Below are 23838 nucleotides of genomic sequence, written 5' to 3' on the forward strand. Positions count from 1 at the left end.
GAGGACATGGAGGAGTGGTGAGTATTGTGGGAACATTTCTTTGACCACAGAAAAAGGAGCGAACTTAAGCTCCTCCTTTGGTCAAAGAAGGTCAATCATAAGTAAAATACATAAGACAAAGTAGTTCCTACTTTATCTTATGTTTTAAAGAAAACTAGATTAGATAGAAAGAAAAAAAGAACAGATTCTGAGAGAGGAAGAAAGGAGAAAACAATAGGGGTTAAACAGTAAAATATACAATTTTATTTATCATTTATTTGATAACGTTTTGACTACTTTGGAATTGCAAATTTGGACCAAAATATCATGGCTATTTTTGGATTTTTTTTTCCAATTCCCATGTTTAGTGAATAAGCACCAGTGCTTATTACTTTGTTTATTTTTAACTGTGAATTTGTATTGACAATACCCCCTGTACTATACAAATGAAATATACATGCTTACAGCTGTTTAACAGTCTGTAGTTGTGAAAGATATATGGCATATAGTAGCTGAGATCAGAACCAACCCTTCACTTGTGATGAAGTAAATGAATTTGCAGAGCTGACACCACTGCACAGCAGCATGGAGCAATCTGGACCAGTACATTCATTTGTTCTTCTCAGTTTTACAAACTCCTAGGTTCTTAAAACATTTGGTTCTGCCGCTTCATTATCCTCAATAGACATATTCACATCCCTGGACCGCAGAGATTCCTCAATGACTTCAATGCTCGAAGTGTCAGATAAACAGATATCAAAACCTGAGTAAATATCGCCAGGAGAGTTGAGAAATAGAAATCTTTGTGCTGATGGATCCACAGACACATTGTATTCTCGTAGACTAGAAGGAGCATAGTCTTCTTGTATATCTTGTGTCTGAGCAAATAAAGCATTGGAACAACTAGTTAGATTGCGTTCCAACTGGTGTGCTGGATCAATTTGTGATATATTTAAATTTGTTCCACTAGTACGTCTTAAATCGAATACATCTCCTTCTCCAGCTGGTGTCTCTGTAGTTTTACTGGTCTGCAAAACATATCAGAAACATGTTACCTGAAATATATCAAAACATATCAGAAACATGTTACATGAAATATATCAAAACATATCAGAAATACATTTTTTATATGAAATATCAAAACATATCAGAAACATCATATTATTTGAAGAATATCGCTGGTAGCTGTATGCAACACTTGGAAGGGGAACTCATTAAAAGGCAAATATCTACAAATAGATTATCAGAGTGAATTTAAAAAATTTAAGGTAGAAATAGGCAAATTTGAAACATTCTCCAAGTCAGAAATACTTCCAGCTCGTCTACTTGGGAATTACATTTAAAGTTCACTTTGAATTCTCACTTTGTTAAATATACATGTGGGAAGAACCATAATGAGTAAAGCTGATACGTTGTTCTGTTATATTTTTGCATAATGCACATCTTAATTATGTTTATATTTTTTGGGGTTTCTGTTCCATTTTCTTGTCATTGATGTAAAGTACAGTAATTGGCATTCAGGCTCCGTCTCACTATTGTAATAATATCACATCATTTAACTTAATGTATCTTCGTAAGATGCTTCTACTTGGTGTATTGTTGATGGTAACCCGAGGTCAGCCAGCAATCAAGATGAAGAAACAAGGACTGAGAAAAAGGAGGGTTTCAACATAGAACGTTCAGAACCAAGGTTTAACCCCTTAAGGACACATGACATGTGTGACATGTCATGATTCTCTTTTATTCCAGAAGTTTGGTCCTTAAGGGGTTAAGATTAAAAACCTTTAAATAATAAATTTAGTCCTCATAGCATGACTGTCACCTCAAAACTATTTTAGAATACAAGAATAGTGTTTTGAGAGGAAATAGATTTCTTTAAGTATATTTTAAAAAAAATGAGAAAAATGCATCCCTTTCCATTAGTCTCTATGATCTTCCCTGCTTCATTTCCTGTGCAGAATCAGTGAAGACCATAAAGACTAATTGTTGGTTTTCAAACACTGCCAGACCCAAGGTGCTGGCATATGGCCGAAGGATTCTGTCATATACTAAAGGTAGGGATGAGTTTTTCTCATTTCTTTTTTTACATATACTTTGTTTAAAACTAGATATTTTAGCATTTTAACATCGTTATTATTTCAATTAGATTTTTAAAAAATTATTTTAGCAGTGGAATTAAAATTTTATGGCAAGACAGGAGGCTTGATATTCACTTTAACCTTCTTTACTAAAGCTCCCTGCAGCAAAGAAACAGTTAAACATATAACCAAAAAAATCAACCAATCAGAATATGTGTCATTAATGGCTGTGAGACTTCTTCCAACCCCTCTTTCTTTGCTGCTTGCCTCCCAGGTGAGTCTATTCTAGTATTAAATCCAACAACAGTTCCCTTGTTTAAAGCTCTCTCACTTGTATCATCCCTAAAAAAAAATCTATTATTACTGTTTTTTTTGTCATTATTTATAATTTTGTATTGTAGGGGCCTAAAAACAGGGACTAAGCTGTTGCTCCTGGGCCGACCTTCCTCTAGTCATCCCACAGCTAATTTTAGTTTTTCTCCCAGTTTTAGGGCTCTTAGGTTTACTTGGTGCCCACCTTTTCACTGTCTTTGGTGTTTCTAAGCCGGGACGCTACTAAACTAGCCGCAGTGCAGTTTTACCACACATGAACAGCTGTCAGACGGGCCTTTCTCTCCCGCCCTTCCCCTTATTGCCTTCCAGCCTTCCTCCTTCTGGCACGCGGACATTTTAACGTATTTGCCTCGAACGGATTGCTAGTTCCTTCGCAATTAGCAGCTTCGCCAAAGATGCCTAAAACTGTGCTGAGGATGAACAATGTATCAGCAGTCTGCTGTGTGAATCACCTAGGAGGTTCCAGTTCAAAGATGCTCTCGGACCTCACAAGCGAACTGTATCAGTTTTGCCTGGCTTGGACAATCTCGTTGCAGATTGTTTTTTCCACCACTGGAGAGACTCCAGCGATTGGCAATTGGACCCACACATTTTCATTGTCTCCACTTCTATAAGGAAGATCTTAGATCTGTTGCGTTCCGCCTTAATCGACAGACGGACGCATTCTTCAGCTGGTTACCGGACCCTGCCTGTCTGGCAGTCAACGCCTTCTTTTAGTCGTGGCCACGCACCCTAGAGCATTTCAAAACTTTGGTTGTAAGAGAGTAAGTTTAGAAAGAGTTATTCGTGCAGGATCCTTATCAACCAATTGTTCCTATTAAAATGTGTAATAGTTTGCTTTATTTGTTGTTAAATTCCCACCTTTATAATAATGCAAAGCACTGTATAAATAATAATAATAATAATACATATGAAAGATGAGGTGCCTAGCTAGAAATTTAGTAAACCAGTGTTTTTGTGTATAGATTGCTGTGCAAATGCAAACATTTTAATTATGTAAATGCATACAAATTTGCTCTATACATTTTTGGGGAAGAAAAAGCTTTTGAGAGTTAACAATGACTTTCACATTAAAATATTTCACACAAGGTCTGAAATAATAGTATCAAATAAAAATAAAGAATCTCTCAAATATGAAAAAATATTATAAATAAAGATGATCACATTGCCTGCTTATAGCTATTTGTAAGGACCCTGAATACATTACTAACAGTACACCTTAATGAAAACGGTAAAAGGATTTAAAATGAATGTCTGTACTACATTTAAATCATACATTTCTAAAATAAAGGTATTTAAAAAGTGCTAGAGCGATCTTTATCACTCTCTGGTGAGCAGGATTAACCATAAGGCAACTCTATGCAACTTTCTATGGCTCAGAGGTTTGACAGGGTCCCAGAACCATAAATTTGCTTGGCCCCATTTACCATTCATATGTGAAGAATAAATAGGAACCAAAACTGGAAACTTGCCTAGGGCCCTGTGAGTTCTTACCCCTTCTTTTACTCTCTGGAATGCAGACAGTGAAATGGGAGAGCGTATTCATTCCTCCCCCCTCCCTGACAGTTGGAATGTAGGACCCATTGAAATGTCCTGTACTGTTTGGAAGCAGGGAGTGATGCTTTAGTTTCATTTTGCAAAGTCTATAAAATTAAAAACATTTTACATGATTCCGGTAGTAAAGGTATTAATTGCTGCTGGGTGAAACTTAAATGTATAATTTTATATTTGTGCTAAACCTATGTGAAAAGTTGCATGATTTTTCAAAAGTAAATAAGACCTTGGGACAGTCACATAAACCTTGTCAGTTCTGAGCTGGGACTTGGTCTAAGTCTTCAGCGAAATCAATGAGCAATTAAGTTAGTATCAAATAATTTGCTGTGTACTTCACACCTGGGAATTGCCTAATAAATTACTCCTTAATAATAATGTTCAGAGCAGTGCGTTTGATCTAAAAATATGAAACTCGATTTAAGGCCATTTAAGACATTAAATCTATCAACTACTCTAAACCCTGACTAAGATAATCCAACAAATACAATTTATGGTTTCTAAATGCTAGTACTAAAAGGGATACTGCCAGTTCCAATAATATAATACTGTTTGCCCTATCCCTATATTTAATAAATATATATTTCACAGGTGTGAAAAATAAAATAAAATGTAGAAATCCAAACCTCTTTATCCTGCAATTGGGCACCTCTATCTTAGTTTCCCGTCAATAGAGAAAACATACAGAGAACAGCATATCTCCCAACATTCTGAGGTATGCAATCAGGATGGATGAGTGGCCCTTCTAGGGGGCGTCACCAATGAAGCAACTTTCATCACAGGCAACAACCACAAAGGACGGACCTCCTGGTAAGTTGGCGTGCCCATACACTGATGGGGATGTTCCAGCCTGGTATCAAGCACATCTGGCTGAGAGGCAGCATCCCAGCTGCCCCCCTGCAAGTAGGGCCACGCAGAGAGTTCTGTATGGTCAGATTGCCCACTAATGCTGCCCAATGACAATTCCCTGTTGTCCCTGGATGCAGGACACCAGGAATCTAAATCTGAAAACTACGACAGGTTCTGCCCTATCTGAATAGCATTATAATACATTTTCTAAATCTTTAATATAAATATTAAATAAATTTGAGCATCTCATAAAAGAAAAAAGAAAAAAAAAAGAGTCAGAGGAACTTCCAACCACCATAAACACTACAGTCCACTGTAACAGTTATGGTCCCTTTAGTGCCCTTGCACCCTGCCAGGGTAAGTAGTTTGTAAGGAAAACTAGCATAATTGACACTAATTCATCAGTTCGGCCATGCCACTTTGTTTTTAAATAGATTTTTATTGAAAAAGCAGTATTCCAATAGTCTTGTAAGGCTAGTTAAACAAATCATGACATTACATATGACACCTGAGGATAAGCAGTGAGAAATTATCAATTTGTTGTAGGCATCATGGATAACGAGTTCACATAACTCTGCATGGTTAACTAGGTGGTAGCTTTACCAGTAGGCCATGCCACTTTGGACGCAGCCTGTACCAGGTTGCACTCGCATTGTTCTGAAACGACCTAAATTTAAAAGATGTCAGCTGCGACTTTGGCGCCTATTTATAAGTTAATTGATTGGTATCCTTCTGGATGCTCTGTGCATATGTCAATGGTGTTAAATTGATGCAAGGGCCTGGTACTATATATACACTTTCCATATGGTCCAGTGGCATTTTGTGGTCTCAGAGCCATTAGACGTGTTACTTTGTCAAATGTTCCTGATTCCCTGTTATTTGACCCGGCCTGCCATTGATTTTTACAGTATGTCATTGTGTACCAGGCCCTGGCTAATATAACAATTATTTTGTTCCAGCTAAGTTTGACCTTGATATTCTCCTCTTCCTTTATGCCTATTAGATCCCAACCTTGGCATACTAAATCAACACGCTATCTGCAGAGTTGCTCCCATTGTGCTGAACGCTCCTGGAGGAAGTCCCGCACCCAGGCAGACTTTCTCCATTATAGATTCATATTGCGTTCATACAGCGCAGCCTTTGCCCTCGCCAAACAGTCATACTTTTCCTCTCTCATTAGTTCATGCTCCCGCAATCCCAGATGTCTCTTTGACACCTTTAATTCTCTTCTCCGCCCTGCTGTGGCCACCCCCCAAACTAACCTTACAGCTGATAGCTTTGCATGCTACTTTACCGACAAGATTGAACAGCTAAGGAAACAATTCTCCCCTCCTTGCCGTTCTCTTTCTCACCCACACTTAAATCATGCCTTCCCTACCCTTCAGACTTTCTCCCCGGCTACTGAACAAGAGGTGGCTGCACTTCTTCATTCCTCTCGCCCCACCACTTGCCCGCTCAATCCTGTCCCGTCTCATCTTGTCACGGTAGTGTACCCCAACACGCAAGATTTAGTCCAACAATTGACAATATAAAGCAGATACGTCTTACCGGACCTTAGAATGGCCGGACTCGACGTAGAACAGAGAATAGACAGAGTCAGCGAAAACAAGAACTAGACTAAGGTCTGGTACACAGGAATCAGTAAGCCGGCAAACAAGACAAATCAGGGATAAAGAGAAAAACGGAGTCAAATACAAAGCCAAGGTCAAGCACGAAAAATCACAACTGAACAATACAAGCGCTTAAGGGAACTGAATCAGAAACCACGATAGGGCAGGGAGTTAAGGGAGAGGTAAGTATAAATACCCTAGTATTTCATTTGATTGGCCCCTGTCATATCCACGCCCCCAAAACGTGAGTGTATGGGGAATGGGGAATGACAGGGGCCACTGGGAGACCGTTTTACATTTTGGCTCCCACTGTCCCTTTAAGAGCGAGCCCGAGATGTGTGGCACGCTCTTAGAGCTAGGCGGGACACGTGACCGCATCTCGCAGTCAGTGCCTGCCTTCGTCTGAACTGTGAACGAGCCGCGCGCGGGAATAGAGGACCTCGGCTGGCCCCCGGATAAGGTAAGTACCGCTACACACCTCATCAGATCGCTCTCCCCTTGTCTTGTGCCTACCCTAACACACATCTTTAACTGCTCTCTCTCTTCTGGCACTGTTCCTGCTGACCTTATACATGCCACTGTAGTACCTATCCTGAAAAAAACATCTCTTGACCCATCCTCCCCCTCTAACTATCATCCCATATCCCTGCTCCCTTTCTCATCAAAGCTTTTGGAAAGACTTGTCTTTACCCGCGTGTCTCGCTTCCTCAATTCCAACTCTCTCCTTGACCCTCTTCAGTCTGGCTTCCGCCCTCTCCACTCTACTGAGACTGCTCTTATCAAAGTTACTAATGACCTAATCGCAGCTAAATCCATAGGTCACTACTCCATATTAATTATCCTTGACCTCTCTGCTGCCTTTGACACCGTTGATCATGCTCTCCTCCTTCAAACTCTTCAATCGCTCGTGACTCTGTGACTCTGTCCTCTCTTGGTTTTCCTCCTATCTCTCCCAACGCTCATTCAGTGTCTCCTTTTCCAAGGATACCTCCTCCCCTCGTCCTGTCTCGGTTGGAATTCCCCAAGGCTCTGTCCTTGGTCCCCTTCTATTTTCTCTTTATACTGCCTCTCTTGGCAAACTTATTGCCTCTTTTGGATTCCACTACCACCTGTACGCTGATGACACTCAGATATACCTCTCCTCCCGGACCTCTCCCCTGCCGTCCTGCAACGTGTCACTGCTTGCCTTTCTTCCATCTTTGACTGGATGTCCTCACGCTTTCTGAAACTCAATTTCTCTAAAACTGAATACCTTGTCTTTCCTTCTTCTAATACTGATCCTCCTCTCTCGCTCTCCCTTCAAGTCAGTGATATCCACATAAGTCCATCCTTGCAAGCATGCTGTCTTGGCGTCATACTTGACTCTGGCCTCACCTTTGAGCCTCACATCCAGTTTGTTGCTAAATCCTGTAGGTTCCAACTTAAAAACATAGCCCGCATCCGCCCCTTTCTTACACAAGATGCTACCAAGGAGTTTGTCCATGCTCTAGTAATTTCACGCATGGATTACTGTAACCCTCTCCTGATTGGTCTCCCCAAAAGCCGTATTGCCCCGCTACAGTCTGTAATGAATGCTGCAGCTAGACTGATTTTCATCTCTAGTCGGTCCTCTCACACCTCACCCCTCTGCCAGTCCTTACATTGGCTCCCTGTATCCTATAGGAGTCAATTCAAAGTGCTAACCCATACATTTAAAGCACCGAACAATTCTGGCTCCTCTTATATCTCTTCACTGATCCATAGGTATGCCCCTCCTCATTCCCTCCGCTCTGCTCGTGACCATCTCTTGACAGCTGCTCGCACCCGTACGGCCAACTCGCGCTTGCAGGACCTCTCGCGGGCGGCACCTTTCCTATGGAATAGCCTGCCTACTGCCATCAGACTCTCCCCTAGTCTTCAATCATTTAAGAAGGGCCTTAAAACCCATCTCTTCAGGAAAGCTTATGGCCTCCCAGAGTAACCTCTACCTTACATACCTGTCTTTTGCTCTCTCCTATAGGGCAGTGCTTTACTCTCTCCTCCAGCTCTGCTTCACTCCCACCCTATTTGATTGATATTTCCTGCCCTAATGTGTTTTATACCCCACCTCCTATAGACTGTAAGCTTGTTTGAGCAGGCTTCTCTTCAACCTATTGTTCCTGTAAGTTTTCTTGTTATTGTCCTATTTATAGTTACATCCCCCCTCTCATAATATTCTAAAGCGCTACGGAATCTGTTAGCGCTATATAAATGGCAATAATAATAATAACTAGAAAAGCTAAAATTTCTGGGGAAATCGTGTGAAGTGTTCTTGCCTCCACCAGTAGTCTACAACTGAAGTGGGCGGAGTAACTGTTATCATTTATATAGCACATTTAATTGCAACGTTGTTGCACACTTACATTAAAACATACATTTATAAAAACATTAGCAGGTGTACAAAAGGCTCTGTCTATGACATCACTTGCTGCTGCAGCCTGGCACAGGTCAGAGTATTTTGGCGGTAGCCATCTTCAAACGGTCGTATTTTAGAAACTATAAATCCAACAGTGAAGAGCTTTATATTGTGAGAATCACAAGACCCAGACCTACATTTTGATGCATAGTATGTCTCTGCAATATTAACAATGAAGGCACAGTCGCAGTTTAGAAATTGCCCTTCAAATGTGAGCTTTGCAGAGTGGAGTTTCAATGAATGTCAATGGCGTGAGTTGCAAACAAATGGTCATATCGTGAAAACTATCAGGACTATGGCTTAGCTGTGGACATTTTTAGTGGCAGCAGGGATAGCTGAACGTTTTGATATAAGATTTGTGTAGGTGGGCCTAAAAATCAAGGAGTGGTGGCAGTTTAGAAATCATGTCCTGATTTTTCAGCTTTTGCCAGCTCCCACTCTTGCTTTGCCATTCATTCCTTTTTTTTTTTTTTTTTTTTTTATTTCTTTATTTTTAACAAGGTTGAACACCATTAATACAAACAATATTAATACAAACATCACATATCTGACTTATTCATGGGTTTAGGCATGGAAAAGGTACGATATACAAAATAAAACACAAGTGTTTAGCAAGATTGATAACTTATTCGGCCAATCGTCTTTGAATCGTTCCAGATATGTGAGCGGTGTCCTTCCAATTTTCAATATATATAAAAAATCAAGGAGATCTGGTATGGCCATCCTGCCAGAAGTAGAGGTTCATAAGTCAAAGCTTACTAACACATAATAGCAGATCCTCCAAAATATCTGAGAATCCCGCCCCTCCCCGGTGTCTGGGGGTGCTAAATGGCGTGACTATATGCAGTGATCGGTAATCCGTGCTATAGTGACCCTATCCAAACAGTACAGGGGCGGGGTTCATTAAATCGTGGTGGATGTAGTGTAGCCATACACATGAATATTAAAGGAAGTAGAAGACATAGAAGAACTTGAACTAGGAATATGAAAGAAAATAGGGAAAGAAAAGAGAAAAAAGAGAAGAGTCAGAAGGGGAGGAGGGGGACGGGAAGGGGGGGGGGAAGAGATGGGAAAGATGTGTGGGAGGGGTTGGCATAGTCACAGAGCCCCAAGCTCCCGAATAAATAGTCATGTCTTGTGGTCCTGACCTAACCTCCCTGTACCCGCCTGTGGGCAGCACAACCCCCAAGGGGCTGTCCGCCCCCTGGTGGTGTCCCAGCGTAAGCCCCCATGTCTCTGCAAAAAGGAGAAGACAGGTCCAGCTCCCGTGGATCCTAATCTCCTAAGTTACTATCTACCCAAGGTGCCCATATTCTGTCGAACTTCGCATTCGTGCCCCTGACCTTTGCAGTGAGTTTATCCATGAGGTAATTGTCCTTGATTTTCTGCAGCAACATGCGAAGTGAGGGAGCTGAGGGTTGACGCCAAACCTGCGCAAGGGCCCGCCTTGCCGCCAGAATCACCCTATGGACTAACTTTTGTTCAGTCCTGGTCCAGTCCTCCAGTGGCCGGGCCAGGAGGAATACCCATGGGTCAAGCCCTACCTCCCTGCCGAAGATATCTTTCAATAACCCCGCTACCTGCCCCCAGAAAGTCTGGGCCACAGGGCATTCCCACCACATGTGCAAGTAGGTTCCTTTTTGCCCACAGCCTCTCCAGCATACGTCCGTAGATAGCCTATGCATTCTACAGAGCTTTACCGGGGTGGTGTACCACCTGAACAAGGTTTTATATGCTTGTTCCTGCATAGTTACACATATAGAGGAGGTCGCCGCAGCTTCCCAAATCTCCTGCCAGTCCACCCCTTCCAACTCTTCGCCAAGGTCAGCTTCCCATTGGGCTATATACGTAAGCTCCCCCCACTCCGAAGTGGAGGTACTCAAGTGTGCGTACAATTTTGTGATAAGGCCCCTTGGGAACTGTTCCTTAAGGCATAGGGTTTCAAAAAAGGTGAGTGGTTGGAGCGCGCATAATTTAGTTGCCGAAGTCTGCGCATAGTCCCTAAGTTGGATGTATCGGAAAAAGTCCGATGGGCGTAGGGCCGCTCTAGTTTGTAAATCTTCGAACCTAAGAAGTGTTCCGCCCTCGTAGAGTTGGCATAGACGCTGGAGGCCCGTACTCTCGATCCCTTTGAACGCCCTGGCATCCAATCCTGGGGTGAAGGCTTTATTCCTCAAGTAGGGAGTCAGTGGGGATTCCCGAGGGGATAGCCCATATTTGACCGATGTGGCATCCCATATTTTCACCGAGTTCGCTATGGCCGGGCAAGCAATTTTTGCTATCGGTCTCTGGTCCCGAGGGACCCAGATGTAGAACTGAGGGCAGTGGCGTACACACAACCCATGGGGCCCCGGTGCGAAAACTGATCTGTGGGCCCCCCCCCGCTTACTCTGCGCGGGCTGGGGCCGCAACACATGGCGGGCGGGCACCTGGTCGCAGGGCTGCAACCCGTGCGACCGCGGTATGTACGCCAGTGCATGCATAAACACATACACTTAAAGGACCACTACAGACACCCAGATCAAATCAGCTCAATGAAGTGGTCTGGGTGCCAGGTCTCTCTAGTTTTAACCCTGCAGCTGAAAACAGCAGTTTCAGAGAAACTGCTATGTTTCACTGAGGGTTAATCCATCTCTAGTGGCTGTCTCATTGACAGCCACTAGAGGATTTTCTGCGATTCTCACTGTGAAAATCACAGTGAGAAGACGCTGAACGTCCATAGGAAAGCATTGAGTAATGCTTTCCTATATGGGCGGTTTGAATGCGCGCGTGGCTCTTGCCACGCATGTGCATTCGGAGCTGAGAGGCGGATCGGGACGGAGAGATCCCCAGCGCCAAGGGAGCCCGGCGCTGGAGAAAGGTAAGTGCTTTAGACACACACACACACTCTCATGAACAGACGCACACATTTACTGACAGACACACACTCAGTGACAGACGCACACAAACATACTCAGTGACAGACGCACACAAACATACTCAGTAACAGACACACACTCTAAAACTAACACTCTAAAACTAACACACTCACACTCACACTAACTCACACTAACACACTCACTCACACTAACACACTCACTCACACTAACACACTCACTCACACTAACACACTCACTCACACTAACACACTCACTCACACTAGCACACTCACACTAACACACTCACTCACACTAACACAATCACTCACACTAACACAATCACTCACACTAACACAATCACTCACACTAACACAATCACTCACACTAACACAATCACTCACACTAACACAATCACTCACACTAACACAATCACTCACACTAACACACTACCACTAACACACTACCACTAACACACTCACACTAACACACTCACTCACACTAACACACTCACTCACACTAACACACTCACTCACACTAACACACTCACTCACACTAACACACTCACATTAACACTAACACACTCACTAACACACTCACTAACACACTCACTAACACACTCACTAACACACTCACTAACACACTCACATTCACTAACACACTCACTAACACACTCACTAACACACTCACATTCACTAACACACTCACTAACACACTCACTAACACACACTCACATTCACTAACACACTCTCACTAACACACTCTCACTAACACACTCTCACTAACACACTCTCACTAACACACTCTCACTAACACACTCACATTAACACTAACACACTCACATTAACACTAACACACTCACATTAACACTAACACACTCACTAACACACTCACTAACACACTCACTAACACACACACTCACATTCACTAACACACACACTCACATTCACTAACACACTCACTAACACACACTCACATTCACTAACACACTCTCACTAACACACTCTCACTAACACACTCTCACTAACACACTCTCACTAACACACTCTCACTAACACACTCACTAACACACTCACTAACACACACTCACATTCACTAACACACTCACTAACACACACTCACATTCACTAACACTCTCACTAACACACTCTCACTAACACACTCTCACTAACACACTCACTAACACACTCACTAACACTAACACACTCACTAACACACTCACTAACACTAACACACACTCACACACACTCACTAACACACTCACTAAACACACACACACACACGTTTTTTCTGTTTTTTTTTTTTTTATTTAATCCCCCCAGCCTCCTTACCTGTGTGAGAGCTGGGGGGATTCCCTGGGGTCCAGTGGTGTTGCTGGTCACCCGGCTGGCGGGCGCGCGAGGGAGCACTGTCCCCTGGGTGCTCCCTCTTCAGCTCCCTCGCGCGCTGCGTACTGATACCGGAGCCGGAAGATGACGTCATCTTCCGGCTCCGGTTTCAGTACGCGGCGCGCGAGGGAGCTGAAGAGGGAGCACCCAGGGGACAGTGCTCCCTCGCGCGCCCGCCAGCCGGGTGACAGCAGGGCCAGCCTCGGGGGGCCCGGAGGTGGCCGGCTCCTGGGCCCCCCAGCAGAAGAGGCTGGCCCTGTGGGTACATACCGGGTCGCAGGGGCGGCCGGGCCCCCTGGTGGGCCGGGCCCGGTCGCAGCCGCGACCCCTGCGACCCCGGTATGTACGCCACTGACTGAGGGAGATCAGGTCCCATAAGAGCCGATTCTAAATCCACCCATCTTCTCTCATCCGGGGGAGAGTGCCAAAACGCGATTTGCGAGAGTTGGGCCGCTAGGTAATAGAAAAAGAAGTTAGGTAATCCCAGGCCCCCCCTCGACCGTGCTCTGTACAAGACATTACGGGAGACCCTGTGTTTCCTGTTCTGCCATATGAACTTCCCCACCGCCTGTTGCAGTGCCCCTAAGTCAGACCTAATCAGCTTGACCGGAAGGGCCTGAAACAGAAATAAAATCCTGGGGAGCACATTCATTTTTACAGCGTGGATCCTACCGATCCATGAGATCGGTTTATCCTGACAGTTTTCCATGTCAGATATCAGAGTGCGGATCAGGGGAGTGTAATTTTGCCTGAATAACTGGGCGGGGTCTGCTGTCAGGTGTATCCCTAGGTATTTGAGACGGTGTTTCTCCATGCGAATATCATGCACAGTCCCTACGTACGCAACTTCAGGGTCACACATACAAATAGGGAGCGCACTCGATTTAGGCAGGTTCACCTTATAGCCTGCCAGGCTACCGTAGGATTCCAGCACCGCCGCCAAAGCATCCATCGACTCTTTCGGAGACGTCAGAGTCAACAATACATCGTCTGCAAAGGCGGAGACCACATATCGCCTATTCCCTAGAGAAATTCCCTGAATTTCGGGCGTGTTACGCACCTTTTGTAGGAGGGGTTCCAGCGAGAGGGCGAATAGCAGGGGAGACAAAGGGCAGCCCTGTCTGGTGCCATTGCCCAATGTGAAAGGTAGTGCCCCTGATCCCGCTATCCGGACCCTCGCCCGAACATCCGTATACAGAGCCCGAATTGCCGTGATATATGAGTCAGGTAGGCCAAAGTGCCGCAGGACCTCGAATAAGTAGGGCCACTTAACTCTATCGAAGGCCTTTTCGGCATCAAGCGACAGGATCAGGGTAGGGATCCCTTTGGTTGCTTGCCTCCAAATAAGGTCGATATTGCGCCGAGTGTTCTCATACAATTGTCTGCCGGGTATAAAACCCACCTGGTCCGGATGGACTAAGTGAGTGAGGAAGGGGTTCAAGCGTGTCGCTAAGATCTTAGCCAGAATTTTAGAATCATGATTGATCAGCGAGATCGGGCGGAAGTTCTCGGGAATCGAGTCATCTCTGCCCGGTTTCGGTAAGAGGACTATGTCGGCCAGCGACATGTCTCTATCCGGAACCCCCCCCTCCATGAGGTCGTTAAACAACGTCTCCATGTGTGGTGTAAGAGTTTCCCGAAAGACTTTATAATAGCCGCCGTCGAATCCATCCGGTCCAGGGGCTTTGTTGCCTTTCAGCGTGGAGATTGCCGCATCAATTTCATCGGCCGTGATTCGCGCTCCCAGGTTAGCTGTAGCTACTAGATCAAGCCTTGGCAGTGCCAATTGATCCAAGAATATCCTAGTGTCCTCCGTCTCGCGTTGTTGTTGGTCGCTGCCGCCCCCCCCGGAGTGGTTGTATAGTGCTGAGTAGTATTCCGAGAAAATCTTTGCGATATCAGTGGGGTCGGTGCGGTACTTACCAGCGGAGTCTTTGATCCTAGTGATGTGGGAGTATCCCTGTCTCGGGCGGAGTGATCGTGCCAGAAGCGTGTCCATTTTGTTGGACTTTTCGTAGTATGTCCTCTTGGACCATACCATAGCTCTGGCTGTATCGTCCAGAAGCGTCTCGCGTACTGAGGAACGCAGCGCCTGTACATTCGCTAGCGTATCAGCGGTCGAAGCGGTCTTGTGCTTCTCCTCAGCTTTGCCCAAAGCCTCTAAGAAAGACGACAGTAACTGCATTTTGCGTTTTTTCTTTAAAGTGGCTTCACGAATAAATATACCCCGTATTACCGCTTTATGGGCGGCCCATATCGTGGCTGGACGGAGATCAGGCACCACATTCCTGTCGAAGTAATCGGACAATTCCATACGGATAGTCTCCACTACGGCCGGATCCTGTAGCAAGGAGGTATTCAATTTCCAAGACCACGGAGACGCAGTACACAAATTATCTAATGACAATGTGACCTCAGCATGGTCCGACCACGTAATAGATCCAATCGAGGAGTCCGAGACCTTTGGTGCCAGGTGGGAGTTGACCAGTAATACGTCGATCCTCGAGTATGTATCATGGGGGGCAGAGTAAAAGGTATAATCGCGGTCGTCAGGGTGGTGAGCCCTCCAGATGTCCAGGAGGCCAGTGCGCTGGATGAACGTGCGAAGCAGTTTATCTTGTCCCCCCCTCCTATGCGACCTTGGTAACCCACCCCCCTGGCTCCGGTCGACAGCTGGACATGGAGTGGCGTTGAGATCACCCCCCACAATAATCATTCCATGCGGCAGCTCATTAACCGTTCGGGCCATGGAGTCCCAAAATTCGGCAGAGGGGTCGTTAGGGGCATATATATTAAAGAGGTGGATCGTATGGGAGTATAAACTCCCCGAAAGCACTAAGAAACGGCCCGCCGGCTCCGATGTCACGGTCCCTATCCGGATAGGGCACCTATGGTGTACAAGTACCGCTACTCCATTCCTCTTATTTAGGGCCCTAGCCTCGTGTACAATCCGAAACGTGTGATCTCGTAAAGCAAACTTCGCGTTCTGTGGGAGATGCGTCTCCTGTAGGAACGCTATGTCGGGGTTGAGGCGTTTGAGTTCCCGGAACATGAGACGTCTTTTATTCGGGGCATTAAGTCCCTTAACATTTAAAGACAAAATCTTTAACGGCATGACGATGGGTGGAAGGTCACGCTAGTCTTATCTGGCAATCCCGCTCTGGTTTGACTTAGAGGAAGCACAGTGGGTCCAATGGCTGCCCCTCCCAGGGGCGGTAGAGAGGGAAAGTGGGGTTGAGAAAGGAACGAACTAGGGATAGGAGGGTAGGGTGAGAGAATGGAAAATGTAAAGAGTAACAATGAAAAAAACAGTAGCCTGGTCTTACCTATTGCCAGGACAATACGGGGTATATGTTGAAACCTCTCCAGAGCACCAATTGGGCCCCAGAGAAGTAGGAACATAGACCAATCAAGATGGGCACCCCTAGGGTGCCAATCACATTTAAATTGGAGACAGAGAACAAATCAACTAGAATTGGGAGATACCAAACGGTGGGTGGGAAGCTTTCGGGTCGCGTCAGGGCGTAGCCCAGTGTCGCGACCCCCATTGGAGGGGCACTAAAAAGGGTGCCTGGGGGCAGCCGGCAAATCCGCTACCCCCTCCCCCTGCTCTGGCAACAACCAACAGCAGAGGGGGGGGGGGATACAGTGTTACCAAATACAAATGATGGTGGCCACCTGACTACGATCATGCATCCAAAATGGTATTATGTATACATGTAGCAATTTGTGTGTGAAGTGTCATGAGGTCGGAAGTGAAATTGACATGTTATACTTTCCGATTCAGGTCCCCCCACTGTGAGGGTGGGAGAATCCATCAGGGTCTAGGGCCACCTCCAGAGGTATCAATAAGGAAGTGTGGACTGCATGCGAAGGGATTGGCATTAGAAGGCATCACGTGAGAAAGAAAAAACAAAAAAGGAGTATATAGAGCACACACATACACTTCAGGCCGGAAGAAGAATCCCTCCTCCCCGGGGCCGTCAGCCGGGGCACTGGCCCATGGCCCCCATCCCCCGAGTCTACGGGCCCCGGAACGAGGATAATAGGGATAAGATACTGAGGGTTAGCACCGCGCCCGGGAAGGTAGTCAGTCTCCTGGAGACGTGGCCGGGCTCCGAATCAGAGAATGCCCACTACCACAACGATCCACTATCAGATCCCCCGGCCCCATCCCCAACCAGCATCATAAACCTAGCATATACAGCCTCAAGTTAAACAAAAATGCATCTTCAACCAGCCCCGACACACTTGGAACAAAAAACATTTGACAGTGCCCGCCGCCCGCCGCCCCGCCAACGATCCCGCAACCCCTCTTAACAAAGAAACATACTAAAAAAAAACAATGTACAGCAATCGCCGGTCCCCCGAGACCCAGCAAAAATACATGAGTCGAGCGGGGGAACATGCTATAGTAAAAGGCAGAGAAGGGGCCCCGTCAGACTAATATGAAGAATATCAGGGCCATTTTCAGAGAGAGCGTGGAATCCCGCCCCTCCCGAGGCCACGATCCCACCTGCAATAGGGGCATCCCATAAAGCCAAGGATGCTGTCTATATGATCCCAGTTGTCAGGGCCCCAATCCCCTCCGGCCACTAACCCCTCACATACTAAAACACCAACACATCAGTTTAGCTCGGGATATAACCGAAAATGACAGAGCATTCGGAAAGGGAATAACTGCACATGACCTCCGCCGCCCGCCGCCCCACAATATTCCCGCAGCCCTTCCATAACGAAAAAAGTACATATAAGTCCCCAGACCCCGAATATCCCATAATAATCGAAACAATTTTCGGCTTCGGGTCAGGTGGAACAATGGGTATAGAAGGGGCCCCTTTGAGAAAGTCATCGCGGGCAACAGAGCCACGGGCGGGGATAGCGAGCAACCCTAACCCTCCCCAGAATTAACAATCCCACCCGCAGCAAGGGTGAACCAAAAGCCCCTTAGGGCCTTACGCAAGAGCCCGGCTACCATAGCCCCCATCAAAAAAGGAAAGTCCCCACCAAGTGGGATCCAGCTTCCCCCCTCCCAAGCAATATGTACCCACCCGTGAGACCCTGCCATCTGGGACCTCAAACCACAGCTCGGGGTGAACAGCTGAGACCCCCAATCACCTCAATCCGCCGCCGCATACCATTCTCGGGGGAGGGCAGGCAGGACCTCCCCTGGCCCCTTCGGAACCGCGAAGTCCTCAGGGGTCCGGATCCCCAGCTCACTCAGGAATCTCTCCGGGTCGCCATCTGAAAATAAAACTTTGGTGCGTCCATCTCTGAAGGCCAGAAGCCGAAAGGGATGCCCCCAGGCATATTTAATAGAGTGCCGCTGCAGCAATTCGGTAATAGGGCGCCAGTCCCGACGTCACTGTAGAGTCAGAGGGGTCAAATCCTGGAAAAGAGCAAGATCTGCCCCGTTGTGGACAATCGGGTGGTCTCTGCCGAACTTCATCAGGGCCTCCTTCGTTTGGTAGGAAAGGAATCTGATGAGTACATCCCTGGGACGCCGGTCATCCGCCCGTTTGGCGCGAAGCGCTCTGTGCGCCCGCTCGATATGCCGTAAATGATCGGGGATATTAGGAAGAAGCGGTTTAAAAATCCCCAAGACCACATCGCTCAGGGATCCTTCCCCCTCCTGCTCCGGCAGTCCTCGAAGGCGGATATTGTTGCGCCGTGAACGATTCCCAAGATCGTCGATTGCATAGCTTGCAAGGGATAGCTGAGAGGTTAGGTGGTTGATTTGGGCAGCTGCGGCGTTATGGGCCACGACAGTGGACTCCATCCGCCGCTCAAGCGTCTCCGTTCTCACCCCTAAAGCCTGTATCTCAGCCTTAACTTCAGCTGTGTTGCGGGCCATCTCGGTAGCCAGGTAGCTGCGGACTTCAGCCAGCTTTGCCAGGATCTGACTGGTGTCGGATTCTGCAGACCCCATAGCTCCTCCGCTCGCTGGGCTCGAGGGCGAACGGGGTGTGCCCGGGCCCTCTCGTCCGCCATCTTGGGTGCTCGACCTCATGGCGCGAGAGGCCGCGAACATTTCGGGTACTGAGACCGTCTCCGTTGGTTTTTTCTTTTGGTTTCGGGGAGTCCTTTTGTCCATCGCATTTCCCCCACCTGGTATCATAGTTTCCAAGGTCAGTCTCCGCTAATGTAGGCTATTGGCACCGTGGTTGCAGCAGAGCTCTACCCAGACACGTCCAGCTCGCTCGGCTGCAGACCACGCCCCCCCTGCCATTCATTCCTATGGGACAAATTTCGCCACAAGAACGACGATATTCCGTGAACCATTCGGCGAAACGTTCCACAAAGTAATAGCACAGCAATCGGGAACAATCCGCACGTTTTGGTATATTTTTGTCTATGTAGTGTAAAAACTGTGGGAGGAGTTAGGGTGGTAAATTTGGCTATAATAATAATAATAATATAATATGTGAGATAACATTAAGTGGTCTTGCTATGCAAGAACACTTAATTAGATCTGGTTTGTTTGTGACTTTGAGTTCCAGTCATTCAGGGCCAGTGTTATTATTACTATTGATTTCATTATTCTTCTCCTGGTCTGAATAAACTTAAATTTATGAGTCCTGTTACTTTCTAACTCTTGCCTTTCATTAAGGTCCAGTAATAAACCCTGGTATCTCTCCTCTATTCACCTTTGATAGGATTGTTGCCTTTTATCTTGCTAAGGATTCTAATGTATTGTGACATAGTGAAACTGTTTGCGAACCGTTTGACAATCTATCTGGGTTAGCTGGTGCCAGTGACTTCCATTATTGAGAGACAGAAGCCCCTGTACAGAGCTTCTGTTACCCCATCTGAGCTGAACCGTGCTGTGCAGGACCAGCTCATTGGCTACGAGTGACAGTTGGTTGCTCTCAACCAAGCTTAGCTCAATAAAGAAAGTTTCCAGTTCTGATGGAGGAGGTGACCATCGCCAAGTGGACTCCAGGTAAGTTGTACATTTTTTAGCAAATGGTTTGACTACTAATATTGGTGGGTCATGAGTCTCCATGTATTCTCCATTGCATCCCCTTACTAAAATACCATAACATTTACATTCAACAGCACAATCACATCAATTCCAAACCTTAACTGGTAATGCTGTACCCACCCAGTATACATTCCGGTCAGTGGGAACATTGCCTTCCTTCACATCCACAAATGCAGGAAACCTGGAATCATCACAAATGTTATGGTCTCCAGGATCCATATTTGATGATGATATTAATATCTCTTGTTCAGCTCCTAGAGCACTCCTTAAATATGATGCACGTTGAATTTGTCTTTTGTTATTCAGATCATTCTGTAAAACACATTTTTAAAGGACACTTAAAATCTGGTAAAAAAAAAACAAGTGAAATTGCTGGAAGTACTATTAGCATGTGATTTGTTGTAGGACACCATTCTTCCCTAATTTTTGCCTATATGCTTCTTTTTTACCCAATGTGTCCTGCTTTAAAATTATTCTGTAAACTGTCGGAATTCCATTTAGGCTTCTCTTCCTGATAGCAGTATCAGAATGTTAATGGTGAATCTCTGCTTGAGCTTTATTTTCTCTGCATTCACAAAGTGTAAATTGATATACGGCTGAAATTAACTTAAATAAACACTATAGTGACAGGAATACAATGCTTCTTGGGCCAGTGCTGCACAATGTGCAGCATTGACCCAGGAAGCACATTGATGGCCATCTGAGTGACTTCCACTGGATGTGTCCCTAGGGAACAATGCATACACTGCCTTTTCTCTGAAGGGACATGCTATAGACCCCAAAACAGCTACATTAAGCTCTAGTTGTTCTGATGACTATAGTGTTGCTTTAAGTTAAGCAGGGTTGAGACAAAAAGAGGGGGGCATAAGCATGGAAGGCACTTACCATTCTGATATTGCCATCGATTGTTAGTACTAGAGAAGCTCAGGCCTTAAATTAGTCACTGTATTAACATAACACTAACTTGGGAATGGCATCAGTCTAAATAAATTAAAACTCACCAATTGTAGACACATTTAAGCAAAATAATATTTTTTTAAAAAAGCGAGCAAACATATAAATCTGTTGTAATTGTTCTAGAAACTTCTCACTAATGGGCAATAGACAACATGAGATCTATAAATATGTATTTTGTCTAAATGGTTACTCCCAGCACAATAAATACCTAGGCTAGTTCATAGGGTATGGTTCGAAGTGTCTCTTCTGCCACTCTCTGGAGTTTTGATATTTCACGTTTTTTTTTTTTTTTATTCTATCACAACATAAGTAACACTTGCAAAAAATGATCATGCAATGCAGTGTACAAAAATGTATGGATTACTTGTGTATATTTTGTGACTTTTTGATTCTGATTGGCAGACCAGCCGAGTTAACACCATTTAAAACCCAGCTCCTTATTAAAAAAAATGATATATATATACACACACACACACACGTATATAAACACACACAACTCAGAGTTGGAACCCGTCTCCAAATAAGTCAAACAGTACAACTAGGAGATTTGAAAATCGTTTCACCAAGCACCGAATCTCCAGGATTTGACAGCTGGCTCATGGTTTTGCTATAAGAAGTATCAATTACCTAATAAATTCGAATCTGGAAATATAAAACAGAGTCTCCATTCATCCTTCACTCCAAACCCTAGCCAAAATACTAAAACATTTACATTCAACTGTACATTTAAGGTTCACCTTATTTCCAAACCCTAGCCTTAATATTAATGATATACAAACCCAGAAAACTTTCTGACCAGCTGGGACTTGGCCTTTCTGCACATCCGCACATGCTCCAAAACTAGAAACATCAGCTAGATTGCATTCCATTTGGTCTCCAGGATCCATCTCGGATGACGATACCTCTCGTACAGTAATCTCTGAATTTGATGCATGTCCATAGGATTGTGTTTTTTGAGAAGGCACATAATTCTGTAAAATACATCAACATTTAGAAAGGGAGCATCCAGTTAAATCTTTTTAAGTGCTACTAGCAGATAAGAAAACAACTATTCATGATTTACTGAACTGATTTTTAACTTACTACAGTTCAAGGAATACTCCAAGCACCATATCCACAACAGATTACTGGCATTGCATGTTGAGTACTCAAGCCTTTGTTTTGAGTGCTTGATAACTTACCTAGCTCCCCAAGGTGCCTGCTCCTCTTTGGCTTTCTCCTGCACGAGCACCAAATTTCTCTTTGGAATAAACCACTGTGGATGCAGGGCTGTGCTCATTGGCTGAGAATACTTTAGCTGATTCTTTCAACCAAAGAGTTTGGCCCTTCTGGCACCATAACCACTAAAGCTAAATGAAAATGTACAGGCATTTAAAGAATGCTGGGAAATGGACAAGCATCTGGAACACACATTCTGAAATATAACAAATAATGTATAGAGCAAGTCACCTGCCATGATCCACCCAATGTAGGGTTTGAACACTTGAATGCACGTTGATAACAGTGGGCAGATCATGTAATATAGTTACACATACAAGCACATGTGTGTATGTGTATACCAGAGATTTAACTAGAAAACACCATCCAAAAGTGATAAAATACATGTGGTCAAACCACATCATCTATGAAAGGGTAAAGTCTCCCCGGGTCAAGAATAGAAGCCCCACAATGTATGTTATACATATCCAAGCACCAGCTTTCCTGTAAAATTACTTACACGTGGATCTGATTCCTGCTGTGATAAAGGAAAAGACTTTTCAGAGGGATGTTCTGATGCATTGCTAGATGCATTACTTCCATTGGAAAATTGTTCATGCAAGACAGGCATGGGCTCTCTGTGATCCAACTCATCATCATCTGGACCAGGCTCCCTCTGTATTCGCTGGACACCATCCTCATTTTCTTCAGCATCTGGATTCTCTCTCCTGAGCCAGTGCTGGAGCGTCCACATTACAAAATCAGAGCAATATTTCTGTTGATATCAGGACAATAAATATGCATTAAATCAATAAACCATTGCTGGCATATCATAAAGTGATCATTGTATTTTACACATCAGAGAACTGCACACAAATCCACGGTACTCGACATATCGATTTTTCAGTACAATTATAATATAAGAGATGAAATAATGTATTTGATTTGAAACAAAACAACAGTGAGGTTCTTTGTTGCTGGCGAAGAGAATATCAACCCCCTACATGACCAATAACGTGCCACAATAGTAATGATATCATAAGATTTCCTAACCCTTTGTCCTGAACGAGGTTAAGTCAGATTGTCATACTTTTTTGGCAATATAACATTCTTAAATAAAAATCGACTAATACTTTGTTTTATTTGTCCTGTTTTACAAATGTTGCAATGGTAAAGGCCTGGTCCCTTTCCATAAAGGACAATTAAAGTCCACAAAGAATATTATGTAGATGTTAAAGATGCATACAGTTACCTATAAAAAAAAGAAACTACCTATAACTTCATTATTAGATGATTAGACAAAATTTACAAAAGTTACAAAATTCCACAGCTGGGCGAAGTTGGATATTTTTTTCTAAATCAGTCGTGTAGATTAAATTTTGGAAACTAGCTATTAGCTCATCAAAACTAGTTGTGTAGTCAATAAACTGTTATGTGGGTGAGGTTCATATTTGGTAGGCAGCGCTATTTCGGAATTCAAAAGGAATTTACAATTTAAAGCAAAACTAGATGAGTTTCTTTCAAGTCCGCTACGCGTCCAATACAGTCCTGTTGTTCTAAAACTTGAAATTCATTTTGTGTTTCCAAGAATTCTTACTTTACTGAATCACCCTGACAGACCC

The 23838-nt window shown here is 44.7% G+C and overlaps 1 protein-coding gene across 1 annotated transcript in view; it reads right to left on the reverse strand.

The window, feature by feature from the left end:
• Positions 1-462: 462 nt before the first annotated feature.
• The window catches only part of LOC134567951 (uncharacterized), a 52416-nt gene continuing 29040 nt past the window's right edge, over positions 463-23838 (reverse strand). Inside the window, exons 8-11 of the mRNA XM_063426124.1 lie at positions 22737-22955; positions 21799-21990; positions 20183-20374; positions 463-1007 (exon numbers count right to left, since the gene is read on the reverse strand). Coding sequence (XP_063282194.1) covers positions 618-1007; positions 20183-20374; positions 21799-21990; positions 22737-22955 — 993 coding nt within the window. The 3' untranslated portion in view covers positions 463-617. The remainder of the gene's footprint in view (positions 1008-20182; positions 20375-21798; positions 21991-22736; positions 22956-23838) is intronic.

Source organism: Pelobates fuscus, chromosome 7 (genome assembly GCF_036172605.1).
Source record: "Pelobates fuscus isolate aPelFus1 chromosome 7, aPelFus1.pri, whole genome shotgun sequence".
NCBI classification, from domain to species: Eukaryota; Metazoa; Chordata; class Amphibia; order Anura; family Pelobatidae; genus Pelobates; species Pelobates fuscus.